The sequence below is a fragment of the Pelodiscus sinensis genome, chromosome 3 (assembly GCF_049634645.1).
Source record: "Pelodiscus sinensis isolate JC-2024 chromosome 3, ASM4963464v1, whole genome shotgun sequence".
NCBI lineage: Eukaryota > Metazoa > Chordata > Testudines > Trionychidae > Pelodiscus > Pelodiscus sinensis.
The window spans coordinates 137,883,251-137,900,047 of record NC_134713.1 but is presented as its reverse complement, the minus strand read 5'-3'; the positions used below and the strand labels follow the sequence as shown (position 1 = coordinate 137,900,047).

The 16,797-nt window shown below is 44.3% G+C and overlaps 1 protein-coding gene across 1 annotated transcript in view; it reads right to left on the bottom strand.

Annotated features, from left to right (window-relative positions):
• The window catches only part of BIRC6 (baculoviral IAP repeat containing 6), a 343,022-nt gene that overhangs the window by 325,126 nt on the left and 1,099 nt on the right, over nucleotides 1-16,797 (bottom strand). Inside the window, exon 2 of the mRNA XM_075924970.1 lies at nucleotides 1,803-1,984. Coding sequence (XP_075781085.1) covers nucleotides 1,803-1,984 — 182 coding nt within the window. The remainder of the gene's footprint in view (nucleotides 1-1,802; nucleotides 1,985-16,797) is intronic.

Genomic DNA, 16,797 nt, shown 5'->3' with positions numbered 1-16,797 from the left:
GTCGATAAGGGTGCCACCACTCTCAAGTGTAGTAACAGCCCCAACTCTCCACGGCATTTTAAAGTGGCAGTTCCGCATGGAGCCTAGGATCAGTGGGAAAGTCCTCACCTGACCGTGGGCTCCACGCAGTACTGCCACTTTGAAGCACTCCCTTCTCTTCTCCACCCCCCCCCCCCCTTGGCTGCTTCTTTCTGCTACAGGCAGTGGGGAGGGGGGGTGAAGGGAGGGAACTAGTCAAATAGTGTGTTAACTATCCAATAATCATTTGCTTACCAGAGTCGACTAGTCACTCACATCCCTACAGCAAACTAGAGCTGCTGAAACCCCAAAAAGCAACATGTTAGGCTAGCAAGTCATCATATTTGGCTGACAGGCTCTTAATACATTTTAAAAGCAGAGGTGCAGCATCTAGGGCTGGGTGCAAGCCGGGAATCAGCTGATTGCCCGCTTGCGCCTGGTCCCCACTATCCACCTGCCTCTCTTACCCCCCCTGTAGATACACCAGCTTTTTAGGGAGGCTGTGCAAGGGCAGAGCCTGAACGACACAGAGTGACATGATGGCGTCACTGTGTCATCCTGCAGGAAAAAACTTGAGAGAGAGAGACAGAGAGACAGAGAGACAGAGAGAGAGATTAACACATTTTGCAAGAGTCTGGCTTTCCTCGGGCAGCTAAGCATATGTTAGTAGTAGAAGTCGTCCCCAATTTATGAATGGGGGGTGTTCAAAATTTTGTTTGTAAGTTGGTTGTTTGGAATTCAGAAAACATTTCCCAATATAAACAATGTTATAAACAATGGCTAGGTTCCCAGAATAGCTCACTAAAGACTATTTAGCCCATCATGCAGCTAAAATACTGTACATTTCCAATGAAAAACAGAAAAAAAATACTGCACTGCTGCCCCCTGCTCCTCTGGAGTCCTTCTTCCTGTACCGCTCAGCATCTCCTGGCGAGCGGGGGCTGGGCACAACATGTCAGTGGAGGTGCCAGCCGCAGGATAAGGGCTACAAGAGCCGGTGCTGAGCCCATGGAAGATGGGATGGGGTGGGGATGGCACTGGCTACAGTCCTCCGGCCCACACTCGTGCCACTCATGGCCACCTACGCTTCTTGCCTACTCCCATAAGGTTGCAAGTGAGCGTTCGTAGGTGTGGATGTTTGTAACTTGGGAAATGCACTGCACTGTTTACAATGGACTCTAAATCTATGTTAGCTAACTTACTAAGATCACACCTTAACTCTTAACTTAGTCTAGAGGAAAGCTCAGGTATCTTACTTGCGCCAAAAGCCAGATTGGTAAGATTCCTTCAAGTGGTATTCAATGGCTAGTTGGTGTTTGCAATCACCTCCTTGGTAGGGGAAATGAGTTAACTAGTGGAAGCAAAGTTAGCTATTCATCCCTATTTTCTTATACTTGAAAGTCTGGAAAACACATGATCTAAGGATTCCATACAGTCTGGGTAATAGTTTCTGGACTAGGAAGCAGAAGATGCTGCCTAGTTGACTGCACCAGAGCAGGAAATGGGTTCCTACCTTTAGTAACTGCTCGACAGGTTTCTCTTCTCAAGCACTTCAGTTGCATAGCGGGTCTGGCTAAGTACCCCTTTTCTTCCCAGATTTCAGCTAGGACTATATCCCATGAAGTTTTGATGGAGGACAATTACCAAAGTAATTACTGCTTTATGATAGTAAACATTATCCCATTAGGCATGCAACCACTTAAATATTAAATTAACAATCCAGGAGAGTAAGTTTGTTTTTGTTCTCTCTAATCAAGTCAATATATACTAAATTTGGAGCTTACCTCTGTAACTGGTAATTCAAGTTGAACCACATCATCTTGCTTTGAAACAGGTGTTTGCAGAGCTGTGTCTAGCAGCAAGATGCCATTGAGGTCTTTCCTACATCCAACTGCATAATCATCCACAAAGATAACTTTGTCCACAGCAGAAATATATTGACATTTCACCCGTCCACCTGGTTTAGCTGTATAGGAAAATACGTAAGAAAATGCTATTAAAAGAAAAAGAACTATTTATCAAAGTCCTGTAAAATTTGTTTTGGGACATGAGATAGTTTACTGGTTGTTTAATTTTTAACGCTAAAGAAGCAGCCCATTACTGGTATTTTAATAGCTCTATGATGAGATATCTTGAAGGCTATTGCACCATTTGGCAAAAGTCACTTTAAGATTACATTGTTCGTGTATTCTTCCAATTATCTATTATCATTTTAAGAGCTATAGCAAAAGCAGTCAATCAAGTCCTTCTTTGAGTAAAAAGTCTTAGTTTAGCTTATGCATGCACGTGGCCAATGAACAGTTTGCGTTCACTCCTTTAAGGCAGTGTTTCCTAATTTTATTTGGCCGAGGAACCCTTTTCAGCTTTTCAGAATTTCAAGGAACCCCTAGGTTTGTCAAGCAAAAAAAAAAGGGGGAGGGGGCGGGGGGAGAGGAGAGAGGGACCCACCAATTCATGAAAGTCACATTCCTTCCCCAAGACGCCCCCATCTCCCTTCTGTGAGGCCTCATCCGCTCTGTTCCCTTCCTCTCCATCACTTGCTATACCCAGCCTTTATACCTGTCTCAACCTAGGGAGAGTGAGGTATGGGGTGGGAATGAGGGATTTGGGTGTGGGAAGGGGTGAGAAGTACAAGCTCTGAGAGGAAATTTGGATGCAGGAGAAGGGACTGTTGACTCAGGGAGGGGGCTCTAGGCTGGGGAGTGTTGGGTTCAGGTGGAAGGTTGGGGTGCTGAGCAAGCCAGGGCTTGTGGATGTGAGGGTGCAGGAGTTTGGGCTGGATACGTGAGGGACTCAGGGCAAGAAGTTTGTGAGTATGATGGGCTCAGGACACAGTTTTGTGATGTGTGGATGGTGGAGGAACGTTGTGGCAGAAGACGGAGGATGTGGGGATGCAGGAGTGTGGGGATGTAAGAGGCTCAGGACAGGGGGTTCCAGTGCATGATAGGCTCATACTTGGGGTCAGGTGGTGCAGGAGTGTTATGATGTTGCAGTGAAATGGGGGTTTGGTCCCAATTGGGGGCTTGTTGGCCTGGCTTCATTCTTAAATAAAATATTATGTCAAACTCAAAAGGTTTTAGCTTTGTCTTTATATATGAGAGGAACCTGTTTTGAGTCAAAAGTCACTGACTCACAGAAAAGTCAGTTGGGGCCACACAAGTGAGATGCAAAAAAACAAGCTCCTCCAAAAACCCAAGCCTCACTAATATGGTCCCACATGTGCTGGTGAGGGTAGGGGACAGAGTGCTAGTGGGTGCTGAGGCTGGGGAGAGGGTGCTACTGGGTGGAAGGATGCTGGCTCAGGTGGCAGGGTGCTGGGGCAAGGTGCTGGGACAGGGACATGGTCCTGCTGGGCACTAGGGTGACTGGCAGGGTTCTGGGACAAGGAACAGGGTGCTGCTGGGTGCTAGCATGGATGGCAGGGTGCTGGGGCCAGGGCCAGGACCAGGGCCAGGGTGGTGCTGAGTCTGGGGTGTGAGGCAAGGTGCTGGGGCCAGGGCGGTGCTAGGGTGGATGGGAGGGCTGCCAAGAAGCAGGATAGGGATGGGGTGCAGGATCTGGGAGGGAGCTGGGGGGCCGAAGGGGACAAAGCCTGGGTGGTAGGTAGGGTACCTGGCTATGAGGGAGGGTGCGAGGAGGCGACTTGGGTAGGAGTTGGACCTCCCTAATCTGGCACCCTCTAGACCGGACTGGTCCCAGATGAGGAATTTTTGGACCAGGGGAGGTCATTTCAGGGCTCCTGGTCTCCCCCCCCCCCCACTAGGCTTCTCTGCACCTCTATCCCCTGCAACCGAACTAAGCTGCCCACCCCTGCTGGTTCCCTGCACTTCCCCCAAAACCATCCCTCACAATTCAAGGGAGTGCAGCACCAGTTCCCTGCAGCCCCTCACAGCCCAGCTGAGCTGCCTGTCTGTTCTGTATGCCCTCCCCCATCCACCTCAGCCCCTTTTCCGGAAGGGGCATGTTAATTTCACCTATCGTAGTAGGGAAATCCGCGGGGGATTTAAATATCCCCCGCGGCATTTAAATAAAAATGTCCGCCGCTTTTTTCCGGCTTTTAAAAAAGCCGGAAAAGAGCGTCTACACTGACCCCGATCCTCCGGAAAAAGTGCCCTTTTCCGGAGACTCTTATTCCTACTTCAAAGTAGGAATAAGAGCCTCCGGAAAAGGGCGCTTTTTCCGGAGGATCGGGGTCAGTGTAGACGCTCTTTTCCGGCTTTTTTAAAAGCCGGAAAAAAGCGGCGGACATTTTTATTTAAATGCCGCGGGGGATATTTAAATCCCCCGCGGATTTCCCTACTACGATAGGTGAAATTAACATGCCCCTTCCGGAAAAGGGGCCAGTGTAGACGTAGCCCTGGTGTCTGCTGCCCCCCCACTCCTCACCCTTCTCTGCTGTCCTGACTCCTGCTCTTCTCACTGTCCTCAGCCCTCCTGCAACCTGCCCCCCTCCACCAGCCCTTCACTCCCCCCTGTGCCCACTTCTCCAGCAGCCCCACTCTGATCATGTGAGCTACGCCTCCTCATCCCCTCTTGTAACACCTCCCTCTACAAACCTGCCCTGCGTCTCTCCTCTAATGTTGGTCCCTCCACTGCAGGTGTCTGCCCTTCTGCTTTACCCCCAGAATCCCCTGGCACCTGCACCTTCTCTTACCCCTGCACCTTCCTGGTGCCTCCCCCTTCAATCACTTCCCCTGCCCACTTCGCTCCATTTTTCCATGATGCCCACCCTTCACCACCCTCTGCCCCCATTCCCCTCATGCCCCTGTGCCTTCTCACATGACTTGCTCCATCCCAGCCTTCCTCATACCCACCCTTTCTTTCAAGCCTTCTCCCAGCACCTTCCCTCACGCTTCTAGCCCCCAATGCCCTTACCTTCTCCCCTCCCAGCATCACCCTGTCCCCCTCCCACTGACACCTCTCCCCTCCTGCCCTTTTCCTCATTGTCTGCGCTTGGCCCCCTGCCATTTGCCTCTCCTCCACCCCTGTCCCTTTGGTGCCTTCCCCTTCCCCTCCGCACAAGCCCCTTCCTCTCCCAGCCCTTCCCCTTTCCCTCTGCACAAGCCCCTTCCCGTCCCTCCCTCCCCCTCACCTTCTGCCTTCCACTTTGTGGGGCCGGAGTCTGTGTTTGGCCTTGGGACTCCGAACCCGCAACTCAGCCATGCGGTGTATCGCAGTGCCCAGCAAGTTTAAAATCCCGGGCCGTGACGTTATGTCACGTCCGGGCGTCTCCCCACCCACTGGTCTGAGCGTGCTGTGCAGCGCAGCAGCAGCCAGCGAGGGGGAGCTCAGGGAAGGTTGCGCACAGCAGGGACAGGTCCGGGGATGGGGGAGAGACACTCTGGGGCCGGAGTTGGAGGATGCACGCTGAGGGGTCGGGACCTGCTCCAGCTCCAAATATTGCTGGAGTGTGGGCACCATAAGCCCACACAACTCGCCGCCCATGCCTCTGCTGGCTAGCCGTCTCTCTCTCTCTCTCTTTTTCAGAGGGGGCGGGGGAGCACCGGCTCCTTTCAGAACCCCTCATTTTGCTCCCAGGGTTCCGCAGAGCACCAATTGGGAAACACTGCTTTAAGGTAACTTATGCCTCTTCTGGACTGCAGGTCAGATCAATGGTAGGAATTAAGCTGCAATTAAACAGATGAGCACGCTAAAAAACTAGGACTGAAACAATTGCAGTTAACTCACATCATTAACTCAAAAATTAATTGCAATTTAAAAAAAAATCAATCACAGTTTTAATTATATTGAAACAATAGAAATGTATTAAATATTTTGGATGTTTTCCTACATTTTCAAATGTATTGATTTCATTTATAACAGAATACAAAAGTGTAAAATTTTATTATATTATTATTTTTTATTATGAAGATTTGTACTTTAAAAATTATAAGACATAGTTTTCAATTCACCTCATACAAGTACTTAGTTCAATCTCTATCACGAAAACGGAACTTAGATTTTTTTTTTTTTTTTTACACAACTATACTGAAAAAACAAAATGTAAAACTTTAGTGCTTGCAGATCCACTCAGTCCGATTTCTTGTTCGGCCAATTGCTAAAAGAAATAAGTGTATTTACATTTAAAGAACATAATGAGGTCTCATTATTTTTTACAACGTCACCTGAAAGCAAAAACAGGCATCCGTATGGCACTTTTGTAGCTGACACTGCAATGTATGTGTGTCAGATATGCATTTTTGTACATGCTACATTTGTAAGTTCAATTTTTATGATTAAGAGTTTGCACTACAGTACTTGCATAAGAAGAACTGAAAAATACTATGTTCCTTACAACGCAAATATTAGTAATAAAATTAAGCAAACACTGTACACTTCATGTTGTATTTTAATTGAAATAAAAATATTTTAAAGTATAGAAAACATCCCAAACATATTTAAATAAATGTTCTATTGTTTAACTGCATGATTAAATCATTTGACAGACCTACAAAAAAAAAAAAAAAAAAAAAATCATTGCTTAGTACTGTGGAGATGGGAGAAGACTCTCCAAGAACTTCAGAGTCAAGAGATAAAGGGCAGAGGAGATCACCAGATAAATTCTAACCTCCTATATATATGTATCATTCCAACAAAACCCAGCACCTGCACACCGAACCCAATATCCAAAATACTGCGGCACACAAAAGACTACGCTATTATGTTCCACAGGCACAGAACAGGTGCACCAATGTCTGAGTTCCCAGCAATGGCAGGAAATTAACTGATAGATAATCAGATAATCTGACAAGTGACTTACACTGCATGATGCTGAGGTAGGTGGGGGAAAAAAGAGCCATGGTCACTGCCAATCTCACTTGGAGAAAGTTTCTTTCCCAAACCCACATGTGGTGACCAGTTAGATTTTGAGCAAGAAACTGTGTCTCATGCTTAGCAGGTTATGTTTTATGCCACCGCAGAGACCTGGCTCCCCCTGTTCAATGTCCCATTTCCATCCCTGGCCATCCCTGATGATTGAAAGTAGACAAAAAAAATATGGGGGGGTGGAGGTAGGAGTCTTTTCCTGATCCCCCTGCCACTTCCATTTGAGAAGGAAAGGCAAGGAACTAAAGTTAATTTTCTAGTCTCAGTTAGACAAGATACCATAATCTGTATTTAGGCATAGTCATTAGGGATGTAAAATCCCATTTAATTGGTTAACCAGTTAAACATCATGTTTAACCAGTTAACTAATTAAAAGAGGGAGGTGCAGAGGGGCCAGCCTGGAGCACCCCCATTCCTCCCAACTGCAGGCAGGGGCTGCTCCAGCCCAGCAGGAGTAGTCCTTGTATGTGCTTCCTCCCCCACACCACAGGCAGAGGCAGCTCCAGCTTGGCCTCTTTGCACCTGGTCTCACCTTGGATAGGAGCTGCCTTGGATGACTACCCCACAGCAGGCAGGGAGCTGCTCCAGCCCCCACCAGTTAACTAGAACCTGTAAACCTTTCACATACCTAATAGTCATCCTGAAATTTTCTTCCAGGAGAGAAAAAATGTCAAATTATGACTTTATATATTTTACAGTTTTAAAAGTAGTATGTTAAAGACACTTCAGTGATTACAAAGGAGTGCAAGACAGTAGTACTGCCATCTCAACTAGGAATGTTAAGAGGCAGATATTTAACTAATTGAGTAGTTGACAGAATCTGTATCAACTACAGGCAGTCCCCGAGTTACGCGGATCCGCCTTATGTCGGATCCGCAGTTACGAACGGGGCCGTCTCCCTGGTCTCCAGCAGACCAGGGAGAGGAAGCAAAGCAGCGGAGCACGCGGGCAGCGGACAGCCCAGACACGTCTGGGCTGTCCGCTGCCCGCGTGCTCCGCGGCTTTGCTCTGCTTTGTTCCCCCTCTCCCTGGTCTGCAGACCCGGGGGAAGGGGAGCAAAGCGGCAGAACACGCGGGCAGCGGACAGCCCAGATACTTGATTCATCAATATGCAGCTCAGCTCAGTCCCAGCTCCCTCCGAGTGCGGGACTAAATTGCACTGTGGCTCTGCAATTTAAAAGGTAGTAGGAACCAAGTAGAAGGCTGCCCAACCGCTACCGCCTTTTAAGTTGCGGAGCCTCAGCAGGTTTTGATCTCAACTCCCTACTGGGAGTCCCGCATACCATGAAACAGTTGCTACCATGAAACAGTCGCTATATGCATAGGGATTCCAACACCCCACTGGGACCCCCTGTAGACAGGGGCTGCTTCATGGCAGCAGCTCCAGCCCCATGACAGAAGCAGCGGGGGGCGGGGGGGGGGGGAGGTAGCACTGTAGAAACAGTGCTGGGGGGAAACCAGCTTTTAAGCTGGCTTCCCCCAGCATCAGCTCCTGCTTACCCATCTTGCTGCCCCGATACAAAGGCAGCAAGGGGGGTGAGGGGGTGATGAGAGTAGCCGACTCAACTACCTGATAAGCCTAGGTCTATCTGGTAATCGATTACTCCCATACATCCCTAATCTCTACACTGGGGTGGCTCCTCCCCCCTGCCATGTAACAGAAAAACCAAAAGCCAAACTTCCTCAGGAGAACTTGATACTTCATATCCCATCAAGCTGTGAGTAGTCAGAATAATTTTACCTATATGTATTATTTTACATTGTGCACAATAATGTATATTGCTACTCTATCCCCACCCTATTATCCTTTAAATGAATTTTAAATATCACACAGAACTCCACAGTTTTCAATGAAGCACTGCAAGGTATTTAAACTTCAAACTTCCTGTATTCTTCTTCCTCCAAATAATAAACTAATTCTAATTCTACAACTAACCTGTTAACTAATCTTCTATTTGCAGTCTATTATTTCAGATTAGCACCTATGGTATCTCTCTCAAACTCAAAAGTGATCTACATAAAACCTACTGTTCTAAATTTATACATAAGGAGTCTGAAATTGTTGTGCCCAGGTGCCTTTCTCAACCAGAATTTTGGTATCAATGACCTGTCAACTCTCCTGGTTTCCATTGAAAAGTGTGTGTGTAAATGTATTATTTTTGCATATCCTTGCTGAGAGAGGCATGCACCTCCCCTCAGGAACCATGGGATCATAGCAGAGTTGTCAAGTCTTAGTTCTTGCTGTCCTAAAAAAAGGATGGAACACTTTTGATGGAAAAAAAATCAAGCATTTGTAAACTATACTCTTGCCAACGTGCTGGAGTTCCTCACAGAGAAAATGGACAAATACAACAGCAGGCAAGGAAAATATTTCATTCTACAGAAAAAAAATAATTTCTACAGACAGTATCAATAGTATTAAAATGTAAATTCCACTTAATTAGTTTAAATAGCTATCTCAAGGGCCCACTGAAAACCATTTATGTTCAAAATTGAGAAGTATTGGATATCGTTTAACTAAGCCATAAATGGCAAATACAGTTGTTACCTCTGTATGATAACATGTATTATATAGTACTATTTTATTAAATAGAAAGACTGTATGAATAGTCCAGACTATCAAGCAATTGAGCGTCCTTTATATTTCAATTCCTTCAGTTTACTTTTACAGAAAAGCTTTTGCTGTCAAAGGATCATGGGACAAATTCTCTACAAAGATATTTACAATTGCCACCTAGACAGAAATAAAATGTTTCCAACAAGGAAATTAGTTTACTTTCGGTTGCTAGAATTTGCATGAGCTGATTAAATGATATTCCATAAGCTCCTTTCAACTACAGAAGCAGATATTGCAATCAAAGACCGTTCAAGTTGCAAATGCAACTCTCAAGAGCGACTGCCACTAGTTCCAAGGGTCAGGTCAAGTTCTGAAGTGGACTGTGATTTATACACACTCATGTGACAGCAGGACTATCTAAAATCAGGAAATTAAGTTCTTAAAATTTACAGGCCCAGAACCACAGTTTGGAAAAGTTTAATTATCTTGGAATCATATGAACTGGATTCTTCAAACTTTTTCTAACTTTAGGAAATCATGGAACATTGAACATAATAGCAGTCATTCTAATTACCACCCTGCATTCCACCAATTACCAGAAAATCATGAAAAAGTGTTTCTACATGCTCTTGGCATTGACATGGTTCATTTTTTCTGCACAACCCTTGCTTACTATAGTAGGCAAAACAAGAGTCAAGTCTTTGTTCCACAGTTGTCAGGCAAACTGGTATTCTGCTGGCAGAGCAACAGGAAACCAACAGCACTCTCAAGAAACCTAGAAAAATTGAATCCAGTCACAGATCCATTCCCAAATCAACACTAAATTGGCAATGACAGGAGAAAGTACTGTGGCATGTGTGGAGGAGAGGGGAAAAAACAAAATCCACTTCAGGAGGAAAGGCAGAAAATTCTCAGCACCTTCCATATGCAAAGTGAAGCACACTGAATTGTGATATCTGTAATATGCGTGTGTTAAGTGTGATATCTGTAAGAACTACAAAACTCTTTTCCTGCCCCAAATTTGTATAGTCAGTCCTATTGTTATGTTTCACAAAGAGCTAGAGGCCTAAAGTAAAGGATCCTCAAGCAAAACTCCTTCCTCCTTCTAAAATGGATTGGCTGACACTTCCCCGCCAGTTAAAATACTGAATATGTATCCTAAAGTGATCCTGAAGGATCAACAGATCGGCATCTCTTGGTTTGACTTCTTGTAAACACTATGATCCATGCAGCAGGTGGGAGGTACTGCTCTCTTTTCATCATTCCTTAGTCATTTTCTCCTTACCCTCAGACCCCACCAGTTACATGACAAGCAACTTCCGTGTCATCCTTGTAGAGCAGCAAATTCACAAAGATTTGATCCAGTCCCTTAGTGATTAGGTTTTACACCTGAAACCAGACTCATGGTTTCTTTTTGCCTTATTGTATGGGATCTTCAGTGGGATTTTCAAAAAGCGCTAAAGGTACATAGGTGCAAAAGTCCCACTGATATTCAATGGTGCTTGAGAAACTAAAACCTTAAGTGATTATGAAAATATCCCACTAAGTCCTTATCTTCTCCGGGCAGTATTTGGCACTCCTGAACATGCTTACTCACATATCCTGATTTCTCATATGCTCCAGTTCAACTGGCCCTGGATCTCTCTCGCTCTTAATTGTACGAGTCAAATGTCAGCATGAAAGTAGATGCCAAGATGATACCTTATAATAAGACATATCACCATCACAGCCCTTTCATCCATAGGATGGTTCAGGATGGCCACTCCAAGCCCCACGTTATGGAGGGCTCCATAGTACCTGGGGGATTACCTGAAGGGACTGGCAAGGGACGGCAGCAGAGGCTAGTCCCCCTACCCCCACTACAGCAGCAGGAGCCAGAACATGGCAACCTGGTCCACTCCACCCTGCTGCCCACCTCTCAGCCTGCTGCACTTTGCTTCCTGCCACAGTGGTGAGTCTGGGGGGGGGAGAGGTTGCCCCATGCATTGCTTAGGGGAGGGCGGGGTTCAGGGAAGGGATGTAATGAGGGAGGCAATGGGTACAGCAGTGGTGGGAAGGGATCAGAGCAGGAACGAGGCTGAAGGGAAGGGATGCAGTGGGGATAAAGCAGGGCAAAGCAGATGTGTGGTGGTAGGACCTGTGGCTGGGGGGGGTTGCACCCAGTCCCATGTCCTCCCAGGGATGGCCCTAGTCACCAAGTTATGATTTTAACATAGCTGGTGAAAGACGTAGCAACAGAAAATCTTGTTCACTTTGGGCAAAGCTTGCAAGTGAGATATTTATTGGGGCTACTACACCAGCAGTCTCCACCCATATTAGAAATTAATATGCATGGGCAGTTAGCTTTACTTAAAATACCACCATTATTTAGATTCGATTTAATGCATTTGCAACACTAGAAGTACGAGCTGACATGAGAGGAACATTATAGGCATGTTAGACGGATGACAAATTTAGGGAAAGAAATCTCTAGTATACATAAGGGCAGAAAAACATTTTCAACTACATTTGGTTCACACAGGCAAGGTTGTCTTCCAAACCATGAGAATTAAATATTTTTCCCTCCCGTGAAAGTTCAAAATCAAGAGCAATTCTGTGGAATAGACATTATCCCATGCCAAAGTTACACTTTGGTTATTCTCTATGTCATAGCTCCAGAATTTTTCAGAAAAGATGTGTTAAACCTTGCATATACACAGATACAAGTTTAGTAAGTTGTTTTCAGACTACCTAAATTCTCCAGAGTTGAGTCATTAGTGAAATTATTTACCCATTTTCTCCCTAATTTAAGTTGAGAGCACAGAATAGCCACCTTCATTTAAAAGCATGCCAGTAGTTAAGTGGCAGATAAATGAATTCTCACAGTTTGAAAATAATTTTGGAATCCTTCTGAATGAAAAGCCAATCAGAAGTACATCATTTATTTACAACATCAAGTTAAAGTAGTTCTCTGTACAAAAATATTATCACTATAGTAAATGTATTATTTAATTTAATTCCAATTACATAGCCCTAAATGCATTTACTTTAATTATGGCATATTCATAGAATCATAGGACTGGAAGGGACCTCGAGAGGTCATCGAGTCCAGCCCCCCGCCCTCAAGGCAGGAACAAGCTCCGTCTACACCATCCCTGACAGATGTCTATCTAACCTGTTCTTAAATATCTCCAGAGAGGGAGATTCCACCACCTCCCTTGGCAATTTATTCCAATATTTGACCACCCTGACAGTTAGGAATTTTTTCCTAATGTCCAATCTAAACCTCCCCTGCTGCACTTTAAGCCCATTACTCCTTGTCCTGGCCTCAGAAACCAAGAGGAACAAATTTTCTCCTTCCTCCTTGTGACACCCTTTTAGATATTTGAAAACCGCTATCATGTCCCCCCTTAATCTTCTTTTTTCCAAACTAAACAAGCCCAGTTCATGAAGCCTGGCTTCATAGGTCATGTTCTCTAGATCTTTAATCATTCTTGTCGCTCTTCTCTGTACCTTTTCCAATTTCTCCACATCTTTCTTGAAACGTGGCGCCCAGAACTGGACACAATACTCCAGCTGAGGCCTAACTAGTGCAGAGTAGAGCAGCAGAATGACTTCACGAGTTTTGCTTACAACACACCTGTTGATACAACCTAGAATCATATTTGCTTTTTTTGCAACAGCATCACACTGTTGACTCATATTCAGCTTGTGGTCCACTATGACCCCTACATCCCTTTCCGCCATGCTCCTTCCTAGACAGTCGCTTCCCATCTTGTATGTGTGGAACTGATTGTTCCTTCCTAAGTGGAGCACTTTGCATTTCTCTTTATTAAACTTCATCCTGTTTACCTCTGACCATTTCTCTAACTTGCTAAGGTCATTTTGAATTACGTCCCTATCCTCCAAAGAAGTTGCAACCCCACCCAGTTTGGTATCATCTGCAAACTTAATAAGCGTACTCTCTATCCCAATATCTACATCATTGATGAAGATATTGAACAGTACGGGTCCCAAAACAGACCCCTGCGGAACTCCACGTGTTATCCCTTTCCAGCAGGATTTAGCACCGTTAACAACAACTCTCTGACTACGGTTATCCAGCCAATTATGCACCCACCTTATCGTGGCCCTATCTAAATTATATTTGCCTAGTTTATCAATAAGAATATCATGCGAGACCGTATCAAATGCCTTACTAAAGTCTAGGTATATGACATCCACCGCTTCTCCCTTATCCACAAGGCTCGTTATCCTATCAATGAAAGCTATCAGATTAGTTTGGCATGACTTGTTCTTCACAAACCCATGCTGGCTATTCCCTATCACTTTATTACCTTCCAAGTGTTTGCATATGATTTCCTTAATTACCTGCTCCATTATCTTTCCTGGGACAGACGTTAAACTGACCGGTCTGTAGTTTCCTGGGTTGTTCTTATTCCCCTTTTTATAGATGGGCACAATATTTGCCCTTTTCCAGTCTTCTGGAATCTCCCGTCTTCCATGATTTTTCAAAGATCATAGCTAAAGGCTCAGATACCTCCTCTATCAGCTCCTTGAGTATCCTGGGATGCATTTCATCAGGACCTGGTGACTTGCTGACATCTAACTTTCCTAAGTGATTTTTAACTTGTTCTTTGTGTATCCTATCTTCTAAACTTACCCTCTCTCTGCTTGTATTCACTACGTTAGGCACACCTCCAGACTTCTCGGTGAAGACCGAAACAAAGAAGTCATTGAGCATCTCCGCCATTTCCAAGTTTCCTGTTACTGCTTCTCCCTCCTCACTGAGCAGTGGGCCTACCCTGTCCTTGGTCTTCCTCTTGCTTCTAATGTATTTATAAAAGGTCTTCTTGTTTCCCTTTATGCCTGTAGCTAGTTTGATCTCATTTTGTGCCTTTGCCTTTCTAATCTTGCCCCTGCATTCCTGTGTTGCTTGCCTATATTCATCCTTTGTTATTTGTCCTAGTTTCCATTGCAAGTTTGGATTTGCAAGTTTATTTTATAAAAGTTAAAAATTAACAACACCATTTTCATTTCATTTTTTAATCTTTCAATTTAACAAAATTAAAATTTCTCAACAACGTGAAGCAGTAATCTACAGTAAATTTACAGTAAACCTATTTCTTTCACACCTGCTTGGTTTTATATTATTTCCACAAAGGCTTACCTCTGAAATGTCCCTTACTTTGTTCCAGAGTTACATATATCTGGCCGGGGCTGCAGTAGGAGCAGATGCCACCCGCAACACAGCCATGGCCACAGGAGCCATAGGAGCAGCCAGAGAGGGTGATCTGTGCCTACCACTCATGCTGGAAGCAACATACCTTCCTATATGTCTTTGATGACTAACAGAGCAGAGATAAGCTCTATCATTGTTGGAAAGCGAAGGGCTCAATCTTCTGAAAAGTGAAACTGGGAGTTGGCCGTAGCGCTCCAGATTATAGGAGCACTACTCCAAAGTGACTGTTCAGGCTTGGCAGAATCTTTTGCCCAAGGCTCTGAAAGACAGCATTACTTGCTTTATGTGTCCTCTTTGAGAAGGAGCAATAGACTGAGTAATTGTCAGGGATGGGTCCCTCTCCGCGGGGAAAGACATACCTGCAGTGCCCATCACTGTATGGGATAAAAGCCTCACAAAAGGCAAGTTTTAAATCCCAAGGATTTTATTTCAGCCATTGTGGTCCTGATCCAAGAGATATCCCCTAAGTGTATTATAAAAGTTTTTTTGACTGCGTGTGAAAACAAAAAAAATATTGTTGATTTCCATTGCCATCATGCCTGTAGACCCTAGTCATAGACCAAAATCTCATTGTGCTGTGCAAAAACAGCAAAAACCATTTACCGCTACCCAGTCTAACAAGAGATCTTTCAGTCATCAGAATAAGCGGACACTACGGGGGTTCCATCTCTCTGTTACAGGCATTAAAAAGCAGCTACCCCCAGGTTATAACCCCAGGTAAAACACCAAAAGGCACTGCTAGACATAAAGAATCTGTTCACAGGCATATAGTCATCTGAAGTGGAATCCATGTTGATGACAATTACTCAAAAAAGAATAACGGTTCTTCAGACCAAATTAAGTATTCAGTGGCAACTTTGCAATTGTGTTGCCACTGATGGACGATGAAACTGATACTTTGTAAATGAGAGACTTAAAAATTGAGACCATTACCATGGAGGAATTATATATCTTAATGAAAGTAGTGAGTGCACATTTCTAATCTTTGCTCACTCGCAAAGTTTGATCTTATAATTTATGCTAATATTCAATAAGAAATCTTACCCACGTCTAAGTGGCAAAATTTGTGGGAAATTATTACAGGACTTGATTTTACTATGCTAAATACACTGCCATCAATACTTCCATCAGTAGTGGTTACCGACATTTCAAAAGAAGTAACTCCCATTAATAAAGTCTAATTACATAATTTTAAGGTTAAAAGCACAAGGGGAAGAATAGTAACATACTAGACTTAAATTTGTGTATGTTAAAGATTATTTCTCTAAACGATGAACTCCTTTCAGGATATTCTTTTTTACTGTGTTAGAAGATAATTAATGAACAGGGAAACTGATTTAACCCTCATACATGAGACTTATCTTCCAAATATCAGTTTCCTAAGCAAGGCAGAAAAGCAAAACAAAGAGAAAATGTAATAATTATTAGAAAAGGTGTTGAACTCTTATGCCCACAAAAGCAGTGACTAGTGAAAGCCTTTTGACCCTCCAGAAATAACACCAATAAGTATCAAGGACCACAAAAGCCCAGGAAAACATGTCAAAGCCTCAGAAAAGTTTTTGAATCTAAAGTCATTTGACATCAAAGTTAAATCTGCAAGAGATGTCAAACATTACTTTTTGACGTAAAATACATTTTAACCAACATGATCTGTGTCATACACTTAATATCTGGGTTTTTAATCATTTAAATCAAGACTCAATTTGCAGTACACGGTAACAGGCACCTTGATCAATAAAGATTAAAATAATGCCTGATTCAGGTCAGCAAGTTTGTACTAATAACTGGGACCCTTTACTATGTAATAGTGTTACATACAAAGCAACACTATAAAGCAATCAAGGACACTGCATCACATAAGGGCACTGCATGCACTTAGTTGTGAAACACTTTCGCTTTAATAACTCTGAGATGCTCCACCAGCACCTCAGAGGAAAATGATATTTTATTTTCCAACAAGGCAGTCTCAGTGCTGACCCTGACACTGTCCATAAACCTCTGAGAAAAATAGAGATTTATCAAGTTTCTTCCACAGAAGCAGGAAACTGAAGAGGAGCCCAGAGAAACCGAAAATGCAGATAAGCCCACCCCCATCTGCCCGCCCACGAGCAACCCCACCACCCCCATTCTCACCGAGCAGCAGCTGGTCTCGGCAGGGCTGGTAGCCCTGCTCTCC